The 16179-nt window shown below is 49.4% G+C and overlaps 1 protein-coding gene across 1 annotated transcript in view; it reads left to right on the top strand.

The window, feature by feature from the left end:
• ST14 (ST14 transmembrane serine protease matriptase) overlaps window positions 1-16179 on the top strand; it is a 194634-nt gene that overhangs the window by 154929 nt on the left and 23526 nt on the right. The window contains exon 15 of the mRNA XM_068124816.2: window positions 4506-4622. Coding sequence (XP_067980917.2) covers window positions 4506-4622 — 117 coding nt within the window. The remainder of the gene's footprint in view (window positions 1-4505; window positions 4623-16179) is intronic.

Here is a 16179-nt window from a genome sequence, read left to right as displayed (position 1 = left end):
GGGGGTTCACCCACCTGCTCACCATGGTGGACAGGACCACCAGGTGGCCGGAGGCCGTGCCCCTCGCCTCCACCACCACCGCCGACGTGGCGCAGGCGTTCATCGCCACCTGGGTCGCGCGCTTCGGCGCACCAGCGGACATCTCGTCCGACCGCGGCCCACAGTTCACGTCTGAGCTTTGGGGCGCGGTCGCCCGTTCGTTGGGGGTCACGCTGCACCACACCACGGCCTACCACCCCCAAGCCAATGGGTTGTGCGAGCGGTTTCACCGCTCCATGAAGGCCGCACTCATGGCCGGCCTTCAGGACGACGGTTGGGCCGACCGGCTGCTGTGGGTCCTTTTGGGCCTTCGCACGGCCCCCAAGGAAGACCTCCAGGCATCCGCCGCCGAGCTCGTCTACGGCCAGCCGCTCCGCGTCCCGGGCGAATTCGTGCCTGACGCTACCAGTCCCTGGTCCGCCGCTCGCCAGCGCTCGGTCCTCCAGGAGGCCGCCTGACGATTTTCCCCCGTGCCGACGTCCCGCCACGGTGGCCCCCAGTCCTACGTCCCCCCGGCGCTTCGCACAGCGGAGTATGTCTTTGTGCGTCATGACGCGCACCGGGGGCCACGCCGGCCGCCGTACGACGGGCCCTTCCGGGTCCTGTGACGCGGCGACAAGTCTTTCATCATCAACTTCGGCGGCCGGCCGGAACGGATTTCTGTGGACCGCCTCAAACCGGCGCACATGGACGTCGACCGACCACCACGGTTGGCCCTTCCTCCGCGGCGAGGCCGGCCCCCGTCCACAGTTCCCCCTGCTCGACCACCCACCACCACGTCGGACCCCTCCCCACGACCCTCCAGGGGTCGCTTCGGCCGGGTCATCCGGACCCCCCTTAAATTGACCCTGCCGGTGCAGGTCGATTCTGGAGGGGCGTGTGTAGCGGTTACCACTGGATGCACACAATCGCCTTGCACCGGCCAGAACACGGCCAGACGCGCCTCTCCCGGGCATGCCCGGACTCACTGTTCCCGGGCACGTCCGAACCTCCCGGGCACGCCCGGTCTCGTCTTTCCCGGGCATGCCCGCTCTCGCCTTTCCAGGGCTCGCCCAGAGCATCCGGGCATGCCCGCTATCGCCTTTTCAGGGCTCGCCCAGAGCGTCCGGGCATGCCCGCTATCGCCTTTCCAGGGCTCGCCCAGAGCGTCCGGGCATGCCCGCTATCGCCTTTCCAGGGCTCGTCCAGAGCGCCCGGGCACGCCCAGCCTCGACTTTCCAGGCCGCAGCCAAACACGCCCGGGCAGGTCCAGACTCGCCTTTCCAAGGCTCGCCCTTGACACCCGGGCATGCCCGGTATAGCTTTTGCCGGGCAAACTTCCCGACATAAATTTGTATATATATTGCTGACCGATAAACGGGCTTGTCAGAATACCTGAGCTGTTTTGTTTCAATAAAGCAACTCGGACGAATTCCGTCTTTGGTCGCGTCAATTCTTTCGACTCGCGTTGGAGCGCAGTTCCTTCAGCCTTATGGATTGGGTCTCGTGTGTCCGTGCATCCGCAACCATACCTCGGAGATCTATTGACCGATTTTGTTCATTCTTGGCACAAAGACAACACATGATGGTATACATATGCACATCACTTTGTTTCACGATGCGATGAAAAACGTCCAACTGGTGGCCATTTTAGTTGTAAAAAAAACCTGATGTTGAACATGTCCCCAACCATTTATTGGACATGCATTTACCGATGCTGTTCAAACTTGGCACACAAATAATGATTGATGGCTTACATATGCTCATGGTGTTTTTTTTCGAGATCAGATCGAACATGGCCGACTGGCAGCCATTTTATTATGTAAACATGCCCCCAACCATTTCTCGACATGCATGGACGGATTTTGTTCAAACTTGGCACAAAGACGACACATGAGAGTATACATATGCAGAAGATTTTGTTTTGTAATCCAAATAAAGTTGGCCGACTGACAGCCTTCAACTCCATACAGCAATATTATTAAACCAATGGGGGCTATGACATTTTAGGTCTTTTTCTTCTTGTTTACTTTGCTATACACTACTTATGTAGTCCTGACAATGGTGTAGGATGTTGAGGAATGCAAGCCAACCAAATGGCAGCTTTAGCTGACCTCCCAAAGATGTTGGATCAAAAACTCTTGCTTCACTTGCAAGGTATTTTGTCAAAGTAAGTTGCAAACACCTTGAATGGGAATCTCAGGCATTATATTCATAAAATGCTCCTCCCCCCCCTAAAACACCAGAAAAACGAAAAAAATCCCCTCCCCCTCTAATTACCCATTTGGTCATGAGCAGATGGCATGGATGTTGTATAGGATCCCGTGCGAACTCTCCAAAACCTACTGACCAAGATGTGAAGGATTAAGTCCCTCAAGATGAGCAATAATTATGGTATTTTATAGCATCCAATGTAATTAATGTATGAGACAAGAAACTGTTACCGCTCCGATTCCATGATCACAGAGAACAAATACATCATGCCATTCATGCTGCTTGTTCTGTAATTGAAAAGTACAGCAACTTGTTGGACATAAAACCTATGGGATTGAAACGGGCTATGGTTCTGAGAGAACACTAAGCTCTTGGTCACAAGCTATACCTGCTTCATTTTACGAGGTAAGCACATCAAAACAGCACCTCGCTTATTTAAAACATAGGGGCAATACCCCCCGGCGCTCATCTGGTAGAATAACCACACTGCACCGACTAAAGGTATTTTAAACCAATTTCAATGCTTGCTAGAAGACAGGGCAGCATGCAGAATCATACTAACATAATCATAAAACTTCAAACAAACAAACAAACAAAAAATACCTATTTGGGGGGGAAACTCATCTCCCACCCCGTGTACCTCCCGCGATTTGTCCAATGCCATGAACAAACATTGGTACATCACAAATGATGAAGGTTGTGGTCAAGTTTCATCGAAATTATGTGTGTAGTTTCAGCGAAGAAGGCAAATATCTACTTTTAGGGGTTGTCAAACCTGGACCCAATTTGACCGCCGGTAAACCCCCTTAGACTTCGATTTTCTTAATGCCGTGAACAAACTTTGGTCACAACACAACAAATATAATTTGTGCCAAATTTGGTCGCAATCCCATCAGCGGTTTCGGAGAAGTTTCAAGTGTTTACGGACGGACTAACGGACGGATTGACAGACGGATTAACAGACGGACTAACAGACGGACGGATGGACGGACGGATGACGCGCCATCGCATAAGCTCCCCTGAACTTCATTACAGGTGAGCTAAAAACCAATGTTGATCATCATGCTCTTTGACAAGATGTGGTGCATTTGGTTAACAAAGCATTGCAGAAGCTTTGCAGAAACTTATCAATGCACAAAGCATTGATACAGACCAGCGGGGAATTTGTGCAGCATTAGACAACATGTTGGTGAATGGAGACTGTAAGGTCAATTTGGCCAGCCCATGTTAACCATTTAGCACAAGCTGTGCATGTCTTGGGGAGATTATTTGGAAACTTTTTTCGACACAGGATGGAGCAGGCCAAGTCACGGCCTGCATTTATATCGTTTTGACACTGTTCATAATGAAAGCGAATCGTTCTTCTTGCATTTGCACATTCCAGTTGTTAATTGATGGTTTATTGAAGGAATTGTAACTTAAAGAAGCCAGGCCAGTTTGTCCAGACCTTTTTTGCTCGGTCAGTCTAAAAAAAGTCCTGCAAAGCTCCTCTCCCCGAGCGAGGAAGATTATGAATGTTCCCCGGTGTGTACTTCAACTGAAGATGGAGACTTGCATTTAAATCTGGTGTCAAAAAAGAATTAAAATAAAATAGCATCAGAGAACAAAGGGAAGCAATTTCGAGCAAAAGTGTAAGGGACATAATTCATGACGTTTTTAAAGGCACAAGGCACTATATTTATGTGATCAAAAACATTAAAATCACACGTTTAAAAAATTTGATTCATGCTAATTGACTGAGGTTTTACCCTCCCTCCATGAATATAATATTAAGCATTGCTCAGTGAGTCTTCAAAAATGTGAATTACCCCTTCCCAACTCCCCCTATCCCCTCCACCCCCCCGGACCCCCATTCCGCGCAGCACAGGGCGGGGTTTTTTCAATCGCTGCTGAGTGTGTGTCTGTGTCTGTCTGTCCATGCTATAACGTGTTTACCATTTATTTTTTTTGTCATCAAATTTTCAACAAACCTTTATTATGAGGATAATGACAAATTATGAGGGGGGAGTGGTGTTGGGGGGGGGGGGGGGACATGGGCTATGTGGCCATGGATTCACATGGTGGTGTGGGGCAGGGGGAGCGGGCGTAGGGAGGGAAGAGGGGAGGAGGCATAAATGATCTTTGTAAATGTGTAGGGAGAAGTTATTTGCTCGTAAGAGGTGATTATTGGTGGATGTATGAAGAAGGGAAAGCTAATTGTTTATGGAGGGTCTGTCGTTGTATGAACATCATGACTACAATCAGGGTCAATGGTTTTCTTTTTGTTGTTGTAGGTTCCAAGTGTACAGACAAAGATTTCAAGTGTCATGATGGTGACTGTGTGAAGAAGATTAACCCCGAGTGTGATAACCAAAACGATTGCTCAGACAACACAGATGAAGAAAATTGCGGTGAGATTTTTAGTGATTGTAATTGCATAAGAAATGGTTGCAAAGAAAGTGATTGTGGTTTGATTCCAAGGTTTATTGTGTTTTTGCTCGCTACACCATCTCAGATTCCATTGCCATCTTGGATTATTCCAATTTGAACTGCCCATTAGCATCCATGGCTTACTGGTGCAGAGCATTTTGAGTGACCCCCAAAAAATCATAACTCCGACTCGTTTAATATAAAATCCTCATTTGTCGCTCAAATGGCACCATATTTGGCACATATTACTTTGAATAGGCCAAGACAGACTATACTTGACTCTACTTGTATGGCGTGCTCCAAATGTTTGCCATGGCACTGCAAGCACACTTGGATTCTACGAGCAAAATGGTTGATCGTTCTGGTGCATTCTGCTGGAGGAATTGAGCATGTTTTATCAATAATTGTTGCTTTGAGTTATTCAATGGATTGTGGCCTTCCTCTGAAGATGTTGTCCTTCAGATAGCCCCAAAGAAAGAATTCTGGCAGTGACCGATCTGGTGATCGTGTGTGGTCCATTCAACAGCAAGTCACCAAAGAAGTGCATGTTGAGACAGTTCAGTGAATCATTTGAAGTGTGTGGAGTGGCTCCATCCTGTTGAAACCATTGCTCCTCTTTTGTAACCTGTGACTGCTTAGGGCCCTCCAGAATGCCCCAAGAAATGGCAGTCAATGTCTTGCCTGCGTCATCCTCAAACCATAACGGGCTGAATATTCCATGTTTACTGATTGCGACCCAGGCATTGTATTTATCTGAGTGGAGAGGTCGCTCGAGCACTAGATCGCGCAGTGTCGATCCCCAGTATATGCGGTTCTTGGAGTTAACGTGCCCATACATAAAGAAATGGGCCTCCTTAGAATACCAGACATTAACCAGGAAGTTAATCTTTTCTTCAATCTTGCCTGCAAACCACTGGCACATTGTCATTCTTTATCAGTTTGTTTATAATCTGAATTCTGTATGGATGCAGCTTCACATCGTGGATGAGAATTCTCACTGATTTACTTGAAATTCCAAGCTCTTGACTCTGACCCTGAAAGATTTAGTCGGGCATCTGCCCATTGAATCACGAACAAAATCGATGTTTTTAGGAGACCTTTTATCTTGAGGATATCCAGAATGAGTTGCTGGATATCCTCAAGGATATCCTTGAGGATATCCAACCATCTTGCTGCTGCAATTTGCAACGGTCAGTTTTTCCCTGAACGTTTTGACCTGCAGGGTGCAATGCCACTTGCAAACTCACGTTACATTCGATTTGAGTGTTCTTTTCTGTTCAAAAAGGTCTCTATAGAATAAGTATTTTGCCTTGTTGTCCATGGCATCTTCATCTTCATTTTTGCCTAGTTGTCCTTCCTCATCCTAAAGCTATTTATATGGCTAGAGGGGTCTTTTTGGGGACTCAAAATGCATGGTTGTCATTCTCTGAATGTTTACACAACCGACTTGTAAGCATATCCACGTGGCTCGTCATGTACGGGATTCGCGATATTTCAGAATTTGATACATTTTACATACATGCCCTTATATTTACTCTTGATATGCACAGATGGCACTAAATTGTGAATAATCATGCCTGCTATGCATATAAATCCCATATATCGTGATAATGCAGTTTTCCACCCTTCAGAAAACCAAAAACGTTTTTTTTATGCCAAACTTTTGTTTCGGTTTATGTTTCAACAACTTGTAAAATTGCCCATAGCTTCCAATAATCAAGTCTCATAGAGGAATTTGATGCATTAATATTATCCCCACATATTGCCCTACATGCCAGAGCACAAAATTCATGGATTATTAGATTATCTGGAATTAGTATTCCAGGTAAAGTATTGTCATCGTGTACCCATCCATCCCTCTGTCTGTCTGTCGCCTATTTCGACTTTTCCGGCCAAATAGCTGGGCCGATCTGACTGAAATTTTGCAGCAAGGTTCCGCTCCTGACTGGTAACAAGGATTGCAAAACTCCTTCCGGTCACGTGACCAGAAGTGTGTCAAAATGGTGTACTTGGTAAATTCCTTCAAAAATCTTATTCTTCAGACCCACCAGTAAGAATGCTATGAAGTTTGGGTTATAACATTAGGACAGGGCCCAGATAAGCTACAGATCCATTGGTCTTATATTTTATAAGCAGCATAGCCTAGCTTAGCCAAATGTAATGCTTCCCCATATTTTATTGTTTTGCAAATTGCCAATAAAATATATATTTTCTACAATTGTGGTCTGATTCAGGCATATATTCATTATCAACACTAGGGCATGCCCGTACTATATATATATCTAAAATTATATCCCCCCCCCCCTCTATTTACATGAAATGGTTTGGTCCATTCGCAAAGCCAAAGCGAACGGCTTGCGAGTACGGTGACAATCCCCCCCCTCTATTTACATGAAATGGTTTGGTTCATTCGCAAAGCCAAAGCGAACGGCTTGCGAGTACGGTGACAATCCCCCCCCCCCCCCCCCTCTATTTACATGAAATGGTTTGGTCCAAAGCGAACGGCTTGCGGAGTTTGGCAAATAAATCGCCATAGCTCGGTAACTACTTCTCCGATTAATATGAAACCTTGAAAAGGCACATCCTCGGGTCCCCAGCAATATACCTGGCAAGTTTCAAGTATATCGGACCCGTGGTTGTCGAGAAACAGCGGTCACAGACAAACGACACACACACATACACACACACATACACACACACACATACACACACACATACACACACACATACACACAGAGATTACTGGAATTATAGATAGATGTTCACATGACTAGTAAAACCAACCAAGGCAACAACTTTCGATGACCGAGCCGATAGTTTCTGTGGTAATGTCCTATGCTACTTGAGAGGCTCTCAGACAAGACTAGACATTGTATTTTATGACTATCGAAAGAAGTCCATCACATCAGAGATCAGAATGCATCGAACGACCAAATGACAACAGTTGAGACATATAGTCGATGGGCTGACAGTGCGTCTACCATCCGTATTGCAGTCTATCATATCACTGGAAGAAAACAAAGTTAACCTCGTTCAATTCTTGCAGGATCTGCTCCTATTAAAAGCACAAGGCCTACCAGATCACCAGGAAGTCATATTCTCACGTGTGGATGAATCCCCTGCTGTATCATCTTCTGGGTATAATGTTGATCATCTCAACTCATCTCACGTGGAGGCTGTCACGAAAATTGTGCTTCATGCTAATAATGCAAACAACCAGAAATTCCGAAGAGTAGTAGTGTGTTCTGGAGGCACAAACATACTTTTGCTGTTGATAAATCATGACACTACACCAGAAGTGTGGATGAGCAGTGTGACATCTAAAGAGAAGCAGTTCTTCCCAGTTAGTATTGTAGGAGCAAGTCTGGATCCTGGAGTTGTCAGCAATATCCTCGGCGTTCTTGCTTTAACAGGAACAGAAACAGTCAGTTATGTGGGTATGGCAAGCAAACAGCTTGGAACACATTCTTGAAGTATCCCAAGCTCATGAAGGATCTTGCTTGCAATCTTGACATTGGTACGGTTGATATTGATAAGTTTATCATCAAAATATCCAATCCAACAATGACAGCTACATGTGTCAATGGTCTATGCGCAGAACTTTTCCATCGAATCGGTGACCCTGAGAAACTACCACCCACTCAAGACATACTACGCAGTCATTACCAAGCCAGGGTGTGGCTCAAGGCTGTATTCACCAAGCCATAGCTATCCCTACCAGAGGAAAGTTGGTGGGAGTTTTATGAAACTGAACGCATGTTATGTCCAAAGCTATTGACGCTGGATCCTGTTCCATCTGCCTGTACCAAACTCTTGATGTGTGGATGCAAAACAACCTGCACATCACTTTGTTGTACATGCGAGAAGCATGACCTGCCATATGTCGTCCTGCCTGTGGGTGCAGAGAACAGTGCCTGAACCACCTTTAGAACCACCTTTGAGGCAATTTTCCCCTGCAGAGCAGGGGTTGGTCTTTTTCGGGCACCGTGGTCCCCTTTTTTGAAGCAATGTTTTATGGCCGGATGCCCTTCCTGCCGCCAACCCTGTCAGTCGCCTCTTGCAACACACAGGGAATTACCAGTGAACTGGTACTCAATTTGCCGACCTCGGAAGGATGACAGGCTGAGTCAACCCCCCTGGCGTTAATTCAGCGATCGACCGGGATTCAAACCCAGGATCCTAGGATCCCAAGCCGGCAGCCTAACCGCTAAGCCAACACCAGGCTAATGCCTGTTGCCAGGGGAGGCTGTTGAGTCAACCCCAATAACAACTGTTGCCAGGGGAGGAGGAATCCGATGAAGAGGACTTGCAGGTAGTGTCTTGGAACGAACTCACTTCGATCAAATATCACCCAGCTTTTAGTCCAAATTTGCCAATCATCTAGTTATTTTTTTTGAATGTGTAATGTAAGTTTTATTGAAATGGATGTGAGTTTTATTTAATTCCGAAATATTGCAAATCACCTACATGACGAGCCACATGAATATGCTCATAAGTCTGTTGTGTAAACCTTCAGAGAATGCCAACCGGGCATTTCTTGTCCCCAAAGGTCACCTCCAGTCAAAATAAATATGTTTAAGGTATATACACTGATGTGTGAACGGAACCACAATACAAACCACTTCATTGAAGTTTGTGGCGGATTAACCAATGGGCATACTGGGCACGTGCCCAGGGCCCCGAGATTGAGGGGAAATATATTTGCTATTAATATGTTCAATAACCAGATCCACTGCTATAATATGAAACACTTCATTCTATATCCGTCAATCACTTATCGCACAAGCATACAGTAGCTCATCATTCGTTTAATAATGACAGGTTGCTGTGCAACTTGATTTGATATAACAATCGATTAGGGAAGGGATTTAAAATGTGTTGAATCGCAGACACTCAATAACATCAATCGCAGGCAGAGCACAGATGACAGATCTGACAAGGAATCCACTCACAGCTCTATGACATGGAGGAACTTCCGGCCGATGAGAGTCTGTTTGCTGATGAGGCCACGCGGCCGCCATATTGGGACTCCCAAGCGACCAAAAGTTGTATAATAAGCAAAGTGGAAAAAAAAATCACAGAACAGCAGGTTTTAAAATAAACGGTGAGTTTTAATTTTTATAGGACTTTTCATGTTGTGGTGACTACCAAGAGCATGTTTTTAAATAAAGTGAGTTTTAAATTTTTTTTTTATCGTGCTTTTTCTGTTCTGGTGATTACCAACATGGCAGCCGATGACTTCAGTTTTTTCAGCAAACCAATGATCCAGTTATATTTAGATTTGTGAATCCACCTCATATCCAGACGTGTACAATTAAGTCATTATTTACCATTTTATAATCATCATTGGCCAATTTATTTTTAACAGTAATCGGTTGCAGTCAGATTTTCTAATCGGCCCAGCACTACAGTATAAACAGAAGAAACATTCACAAGTACAACAACACAACAACATGCATTTTAAGGCCATTTTCCCTGCTAGAGCGGGGGTTAGCCTTGCGGTCCCCATGACAATCTTCTCCATTTTGCCCTATTTTCTGCATCTCTCCTTGTTAACCCCCTTGCCCGCATTTCTTCTTCCACCATCTTTAGCCAAGTCTTTCTCGGTCTTCCCCGTCCTCTACTTCCTTCTACATTCATTTCCATCACTCTTCTCAACCAGTCATTTCATCCTTCCTCAACACATGACCAAACCATCTCAACCTGTTCTATTCACAGCATCAATCACAGGCTCTATTCCCATCATCTTTCGCAATTAATCATTTGTCTTCCTCTCTCTCAACGATACTCCGCACATCCACCGAACCATTCGCATTTCCACCCTTTCCAGCCTTTGTTGCTGCTCTACATTCATGACCCATGTCTCGCTCCCATAAATCATAACACTTCTCACACATGCAGCATATACCTTTCCCTTCAGCTTCAACGACACTCCCCTCCTCATCAGCACGCCACTCAGTTCCCGAAACTTCTTCCATGCACATCTCACTCTAGCAACGGGAGCCGAGTCTGATCCACCTTCTCCATTCAGCATGTCTTTGAGGTAGCAAAATGTTTTCACACCTTCCAGCATCACGTCGTCTCCAAGATCCAACTCAACATTTCCTCCATCTGCAGCTCCCTCTGTGCACACCTTACATTTGAATGTAGCTGCCACACTGGTTAATGACCCTCTCAGACCACTACATTTTGATACATTGTATATTGAATGGAGTTCACTCCGACACCCTTCCTGCACACAGCACATGGCCACTTCCCAGTTCTTTCCACCTCACCACATGCTTTACCACTTGCCATCACCTTCGTCTTTCCGATATTCACCTTCAGACCTTTTGTCTCCATACATTCCTTCCACTTGTTCATCTTTTCCTTCAGTCCATCCATACTTTCCGCAATCGACACCAGATCATCTGCATACAACAACTCCCACGGTAAAACCTCCTTCACGTTCTGAGCCAGCACCTCCATCACAGCTACAAATAGTAGTGGACTTAGTACCGACCCCATGATGCACTCCCACCTTCACCTCAAGCTCACCGCTGTTCCCGTCCTTCGTCCTTACAGCTGTGCGCGCTCTTTTGTACATTGCCATCACTACTCTGATCAACCATTCCTCCACTTCTAACTTCCTCAATGCCCATGTCAATACTTCGCGTGGAACCCTATCGAATGCTTTCTCCAGATCAACAAACCCAAGAAACAACTTCTTCCTCTTCTCCATGTACTTCTCCTGCAACTGCCTCACAATGAAAAGCACGTCTGTCGTTCCTCTTCCTGGCATAAATCCAAACTGCATTTCGTCAATCTTCACTTCCTTCCTTATCCTCCTCTCCAACACCCTTTCCAATAACTTAATTCCATGCTCCAATAACCTTATCGCTCGGTACGAGCTACACTCCAGAGGGTCACCTTTCCCCTTATATAGAGGGATGAGGGTACTCAGTTCCCTATCCACTGGAATGCGGCCTTCTTTGACCACCAGATTACAGATCTCTGTCATTCTCTTCACACCCCAACATTCACAAGAACGTAGGCAAAAAAAACATTTTATAAACTTATGTTCCAATATGCAAATTACTTGCAACGTCATTGGTCAGATGACAGTTTCCGTTAGAATCCACAGGCAGTTTAACAAAAATGGATCGGCGGTATTTAAGTGGGAATCAAAGAGAAACGCGAAGCAAGCAAAGGAGGCTAAGGGAGTTGCTTTGTTAAGATATACCAACTATAAACCAATATTTTAAAGAGAAAGAGACAATAAATAAATATCATGGGCTACTCTACGTCATTCAGGGTTCAGGTGTGAGATAATTTTTCAACATATGCAAACATGACTGCTGGTTGACCGACATCAAAAAAGTAAGGACCAATGAGGTGGTGGACAGATAATGCCGGCCAAACCATAACATGTGGTGGATGGTCTTTCGCTTCTTCAACATAATGTGGATTAGCATCACCCCAAAAGTAAACATTGGGTGGAGATGAACGGAGGTAAATCGCACACTCATCACTAAACATAACCTTTTGACCTTTTTGGAATTGTTTCAAAGTGCTGCAGCAATCTGTCGCCAGGTGTCGACCTGTTTTCATGATCTGCATCTGACAATTCACAATTGATAGTTGGTCTATATGGTTTCATGTGAAGGTCTTTCATTGTACGATGTAATGATGAATACGAAACACCCAAATGGGTACTGGCTTTCCAAAATGCTCCTCAGTCTTCTTGCACCTGATTCATCTTCTTCTTTGTGTTTCTCCTCTCGTGGTACCACACCACTGCTACCAGCCTCTCTTCCACTGTAAATGGACTGGTGTCTGCCATCTTGGTTTAATGTATTTTTTGTATTTTCTGAAAAAAAGAAAACGATAAAACGTGGTATTGTAGGGGTTACCGGAAGCATGACACAATTACCGTGCACCGGCCGATGACGCAACCGGCGAGCGGTCACGTGTCCGGACTCGCCCGGGCGTGTCCAGACTTGCACTTCTCGGGCGAACACTTGCCTTGCAAACCACGCCTCGTCGAGAGGCGTGACTTGCCTATTTTGCATACCACGCCCCGCCTGAGAGGCGTGGCTTTTGTGTGTTCAGTTTGCGATATAAATTGCCGGCCCGTTCGAGGGGCGGATTCAGTGTGCTTTTGAGTTCTTTGGTTTTGAGCTAAATAAATAGCTCGGTGAAACTTCGTTCCTGTGTCGTCCATTTTGTCTGGCTTTATCGTGCGATCACAGCTCCCACAATTGGTGACCTCTTTCTAAGAACACGGCGATGGAGTCAGCTGCAGCTTTGAAGCTCCCGGGCTTCTGGGAGTCGCACGCGGCCGTTTGGTTTGCCCAAGCGGATTCTCAATTCGCCCTGCGAAAGATTATGAAGGACACGACGCGCTACCACCATGTGGTCTCTGCACTCACCGCCTCCTCCGCTGCCCGGGTCCTGAGCTTCCTCCAGCACCCGCCGAACGCCGACAAATACGGTGCGCTCAAAGGCCTACTCCTCGGTGCGTTTGGACTCACGGAGACCGAACGCGCGCGACAACTACTACACCTCCCGGAGCTGGGCGAGGCCTGTCCATCCGAAAGCATGGACCACATGCTTGCTCTTCTCGGTGACCACAGCCCTGACTTCCTCTTCCGCGAGTTGTTTCTCCAGCGGCTACCCGGGCAGGTACGGTTAGCTTTGGCTAATTCGCCCATCACGGACCCTCGCGCCCTGGCCAAGGAGGCCGATAAATTTTTCTCGGCCGGGCGACATGTCAGAGCGGCCGCCTGGGACCCTGGGCCGACCGAGGCAATGCCCGCGCCATGACCGACGCCTCCACCCGCCAAGTCCGCGCCAGTGACGGCAGCGGCCGCCGCGACGCCCCGTCGACCGAACCCGATGCGACCGCCGGAGCCTCCACCAGAGCGGACCATGTGCTATTACCATGCCAGGTTCGGGCAGAAGGCCAGAACGTGCCGCCCACCGTGCACTTCCGGCAGGTCGGGAAACGACCAGGCCGGCGCTCGCTGCCTGCCATGAGCATCGGCCATTCAGGCAGCCTTCTGTTTATCATGGACACGGAGTCCGGGCGGCGTTTATTGTGTGACACCGGCGCTCAGCTGAGCGTGATACCCACCTCGGTGCAGGACAAACAGGCCGTGCTATGCGGCCCCGCCTTGGTCGCCGCAAACGGTTCCTCCATCCGCACCTTCGGTTCGTGCAGCGTCGCATTCTGCTTCGGGGGCCAGCGCTTCAGGTGGGACTTCATCACGGCGAACGTGCCCATGGCCTTGCTGGGTGCAGATTTTCTTTGTGCGCATGGGATTTTGGTCGACGTCAAACGGCGTCGACTCATCAACGCGGAGACCTTCAGCTCACTCGCTTGCTCATTTGAGTGGTTCCGCTCCGACCAAGCTAGCCTGCGCGCTCCCGGCCGTGGACGAGTTCACCCGCCTGCTCGCCGAGTTTCCCGCCCTCACGCAGCCGACGTTTTCGGCCACCGCCGTCAAGCACGGCGTCGAGCACCACATCCCGACCACAGGTCCACCGGTCTACGCTAGGGCTCGCCGCCTCAACGATCGATGCATGTTTAATGAGGAATCTCAACCTCTCTCCCGGTGCAGGCCAAACTGGCCGTGGCGAAGGCGGAATTCGACGCGCTGGAGCGATTGGGCATTGTGCGACGCTCGAATAGCACGTGGGCCTCGCCCCCTGTACATCGTGCCCAAACCGGGTGGCGGATGGCGACCATGCGGTGATTACCGCCGCCTCAACTACGCCACCACCCCCGACCGGTACCCGATACCACACATACAGGACTTTTCCGCCCATTTGGCGGGGCAGGTGATCTTCTCCAAGGTCGACCTTATTCGGGGCTACCACCAGGTACCTGTCCGGCCGGCGGACGTTCCGAAGACGGCTGTAATTACACCTTTTGGCCTCTTCGAGTTCCTCCGAATGCCGTTCGGCCTTAAGAACGCGGCCCAGGCCTTACAGCGGCTGATGGACAGTGTGCCGCGCGATCTCACCTTTCTGTTCGTCTACCTGGATGACATTCTCATTGCCAGCACTTCCCGGGCGGAGCACCTCGTCCACCTGCGCACGCTTTTCGAGCGCCTCGGCCAGCACGGCCTCATCATCAACCCGGCGAAATGCCAGTTTGGCATAACGGCCGTCGACTTCCTGGGGCACCGCATCACGAAGCGCGAGGCCGTCCCGCTGCCTACCAAGGTGGAGGCAGTCACAAGTTTCCCGCGCCCCCGCTCCATCAAGGCCTACAGGAATTTTTGGGGATGGTAAATTTCTACCACCGGTTCGTGCCTCGTGCCGCCCAACTCATGCGCCCCCTGTACGAAGCCCTCCGGGGCAAGCCGGCCAAGCATGACGTCGCCTGGACCACAGAGATGGACGCGGCGTTCATGGGCGCTAAGCTGGCCCTCGCCAACACGACCATGCTGGCGCACCCGGCGCTCGACGCACCCATCGCCCTCACCACGGACGCTTCCGACTACGCGGTGGGCGCCATGCATGAACAGTGGGTGAACGGGGCTTGGCAGCCGCTGGCCTTCTTCAGCCGGCAGCTTCGCCCTAACGAGCGCAAGTATAGCGCTTTCGACCACGAGCTCCTCGGCCTTTACCTGGCTGTTCGCCATTTCCGCCATCTTTTGGAGGGCCGCCTGTTCACGGCGTTTGTGGACCACAAACCCCTGGTCTTCGCTATGGCCAAGGTTACGGAGCCGTGGTCGGCCCGCCAACAGCGCCACCTCTCCACCGTGTCCGAATTTACGACGGACATCTGGCCCGTGGCCGATTGCCTCTCCCGGTCCGGGGCGAACGCCGTCCACCTGGGTGTGGACTTCGCCTGCATGGCGGCCGACCAGACTGCCGACCCCACAGTGCAAGCCCTCCGGACAGCGGACACAGGCCTGCGGTTGGCCGACGTCCCCTTCGAGGACACAGGCACAGTTCTCCTGTGCGACATTTCCCTGGGCCAACCTCGCCCCATCATGCCCACCGGATGGCGGCGGCGCATTTTTGACGCCCTCCACGGCCTTTCCCACCCGGGCCGGAAGGCATCACAGAAGCTCATGGCAGCAAAGTTCGTCTGGCACGGGCTCCGTAAGGACGTCTGCGACTGGGCCAATGCCTGTGTCGCCTGCCAGTGCGCGAAGGTCCACCGGTACACCCAGGCCCCATTGGCACCATTCGACGTGCCCGCCCGGCGCTTCGACCACGTCAATGTGGACCTGGTGGGACCTCTTCCCTCCTTGCTGGGCTTCACCCACCTCCTCACGATGGTGGACAGGACCACCAGGTGGCCGGAGGCCGTCCCGCTGGCATCAACAACATCCGCCGACGTGGCGCAGGCCTTCATTGGCACTTGGATTGCCCGTTTTGGCGCGCCCTCGGACATCTCCTCCGACAGAGGCCCGCAATTCACCTCCGAGCTTTGGGGCGCAGTCGCCCAGGCCTTGGGGGTCAAGCTTCACTGCACCATGGCCTACCACCCCAAAGCCAACGGCTTGTGCGAGCGGTTCCACCGCTCGATGAAGGCCGCTC

The sequence above is a fragment of the Myxine glutinosa genome, chromosome 1 (assembly GCF_964187855.1).
Source record: "Myxine glutinosa chromosome 1, kmMyxGlut1.1, whole genome shotgun sequence".
NCBI classification, from domain to species: Eukaryota; Metazoa; Chordata; class Myxini; order Myxiniformes; family Myxinidae; genus Myxine; species Myxine glutinosa.
The sequence above is the reverse complement of the archived record's forward strand: the minus strand, read 5'-3'. Positions and strand labels throughout refer to the sequence as shown.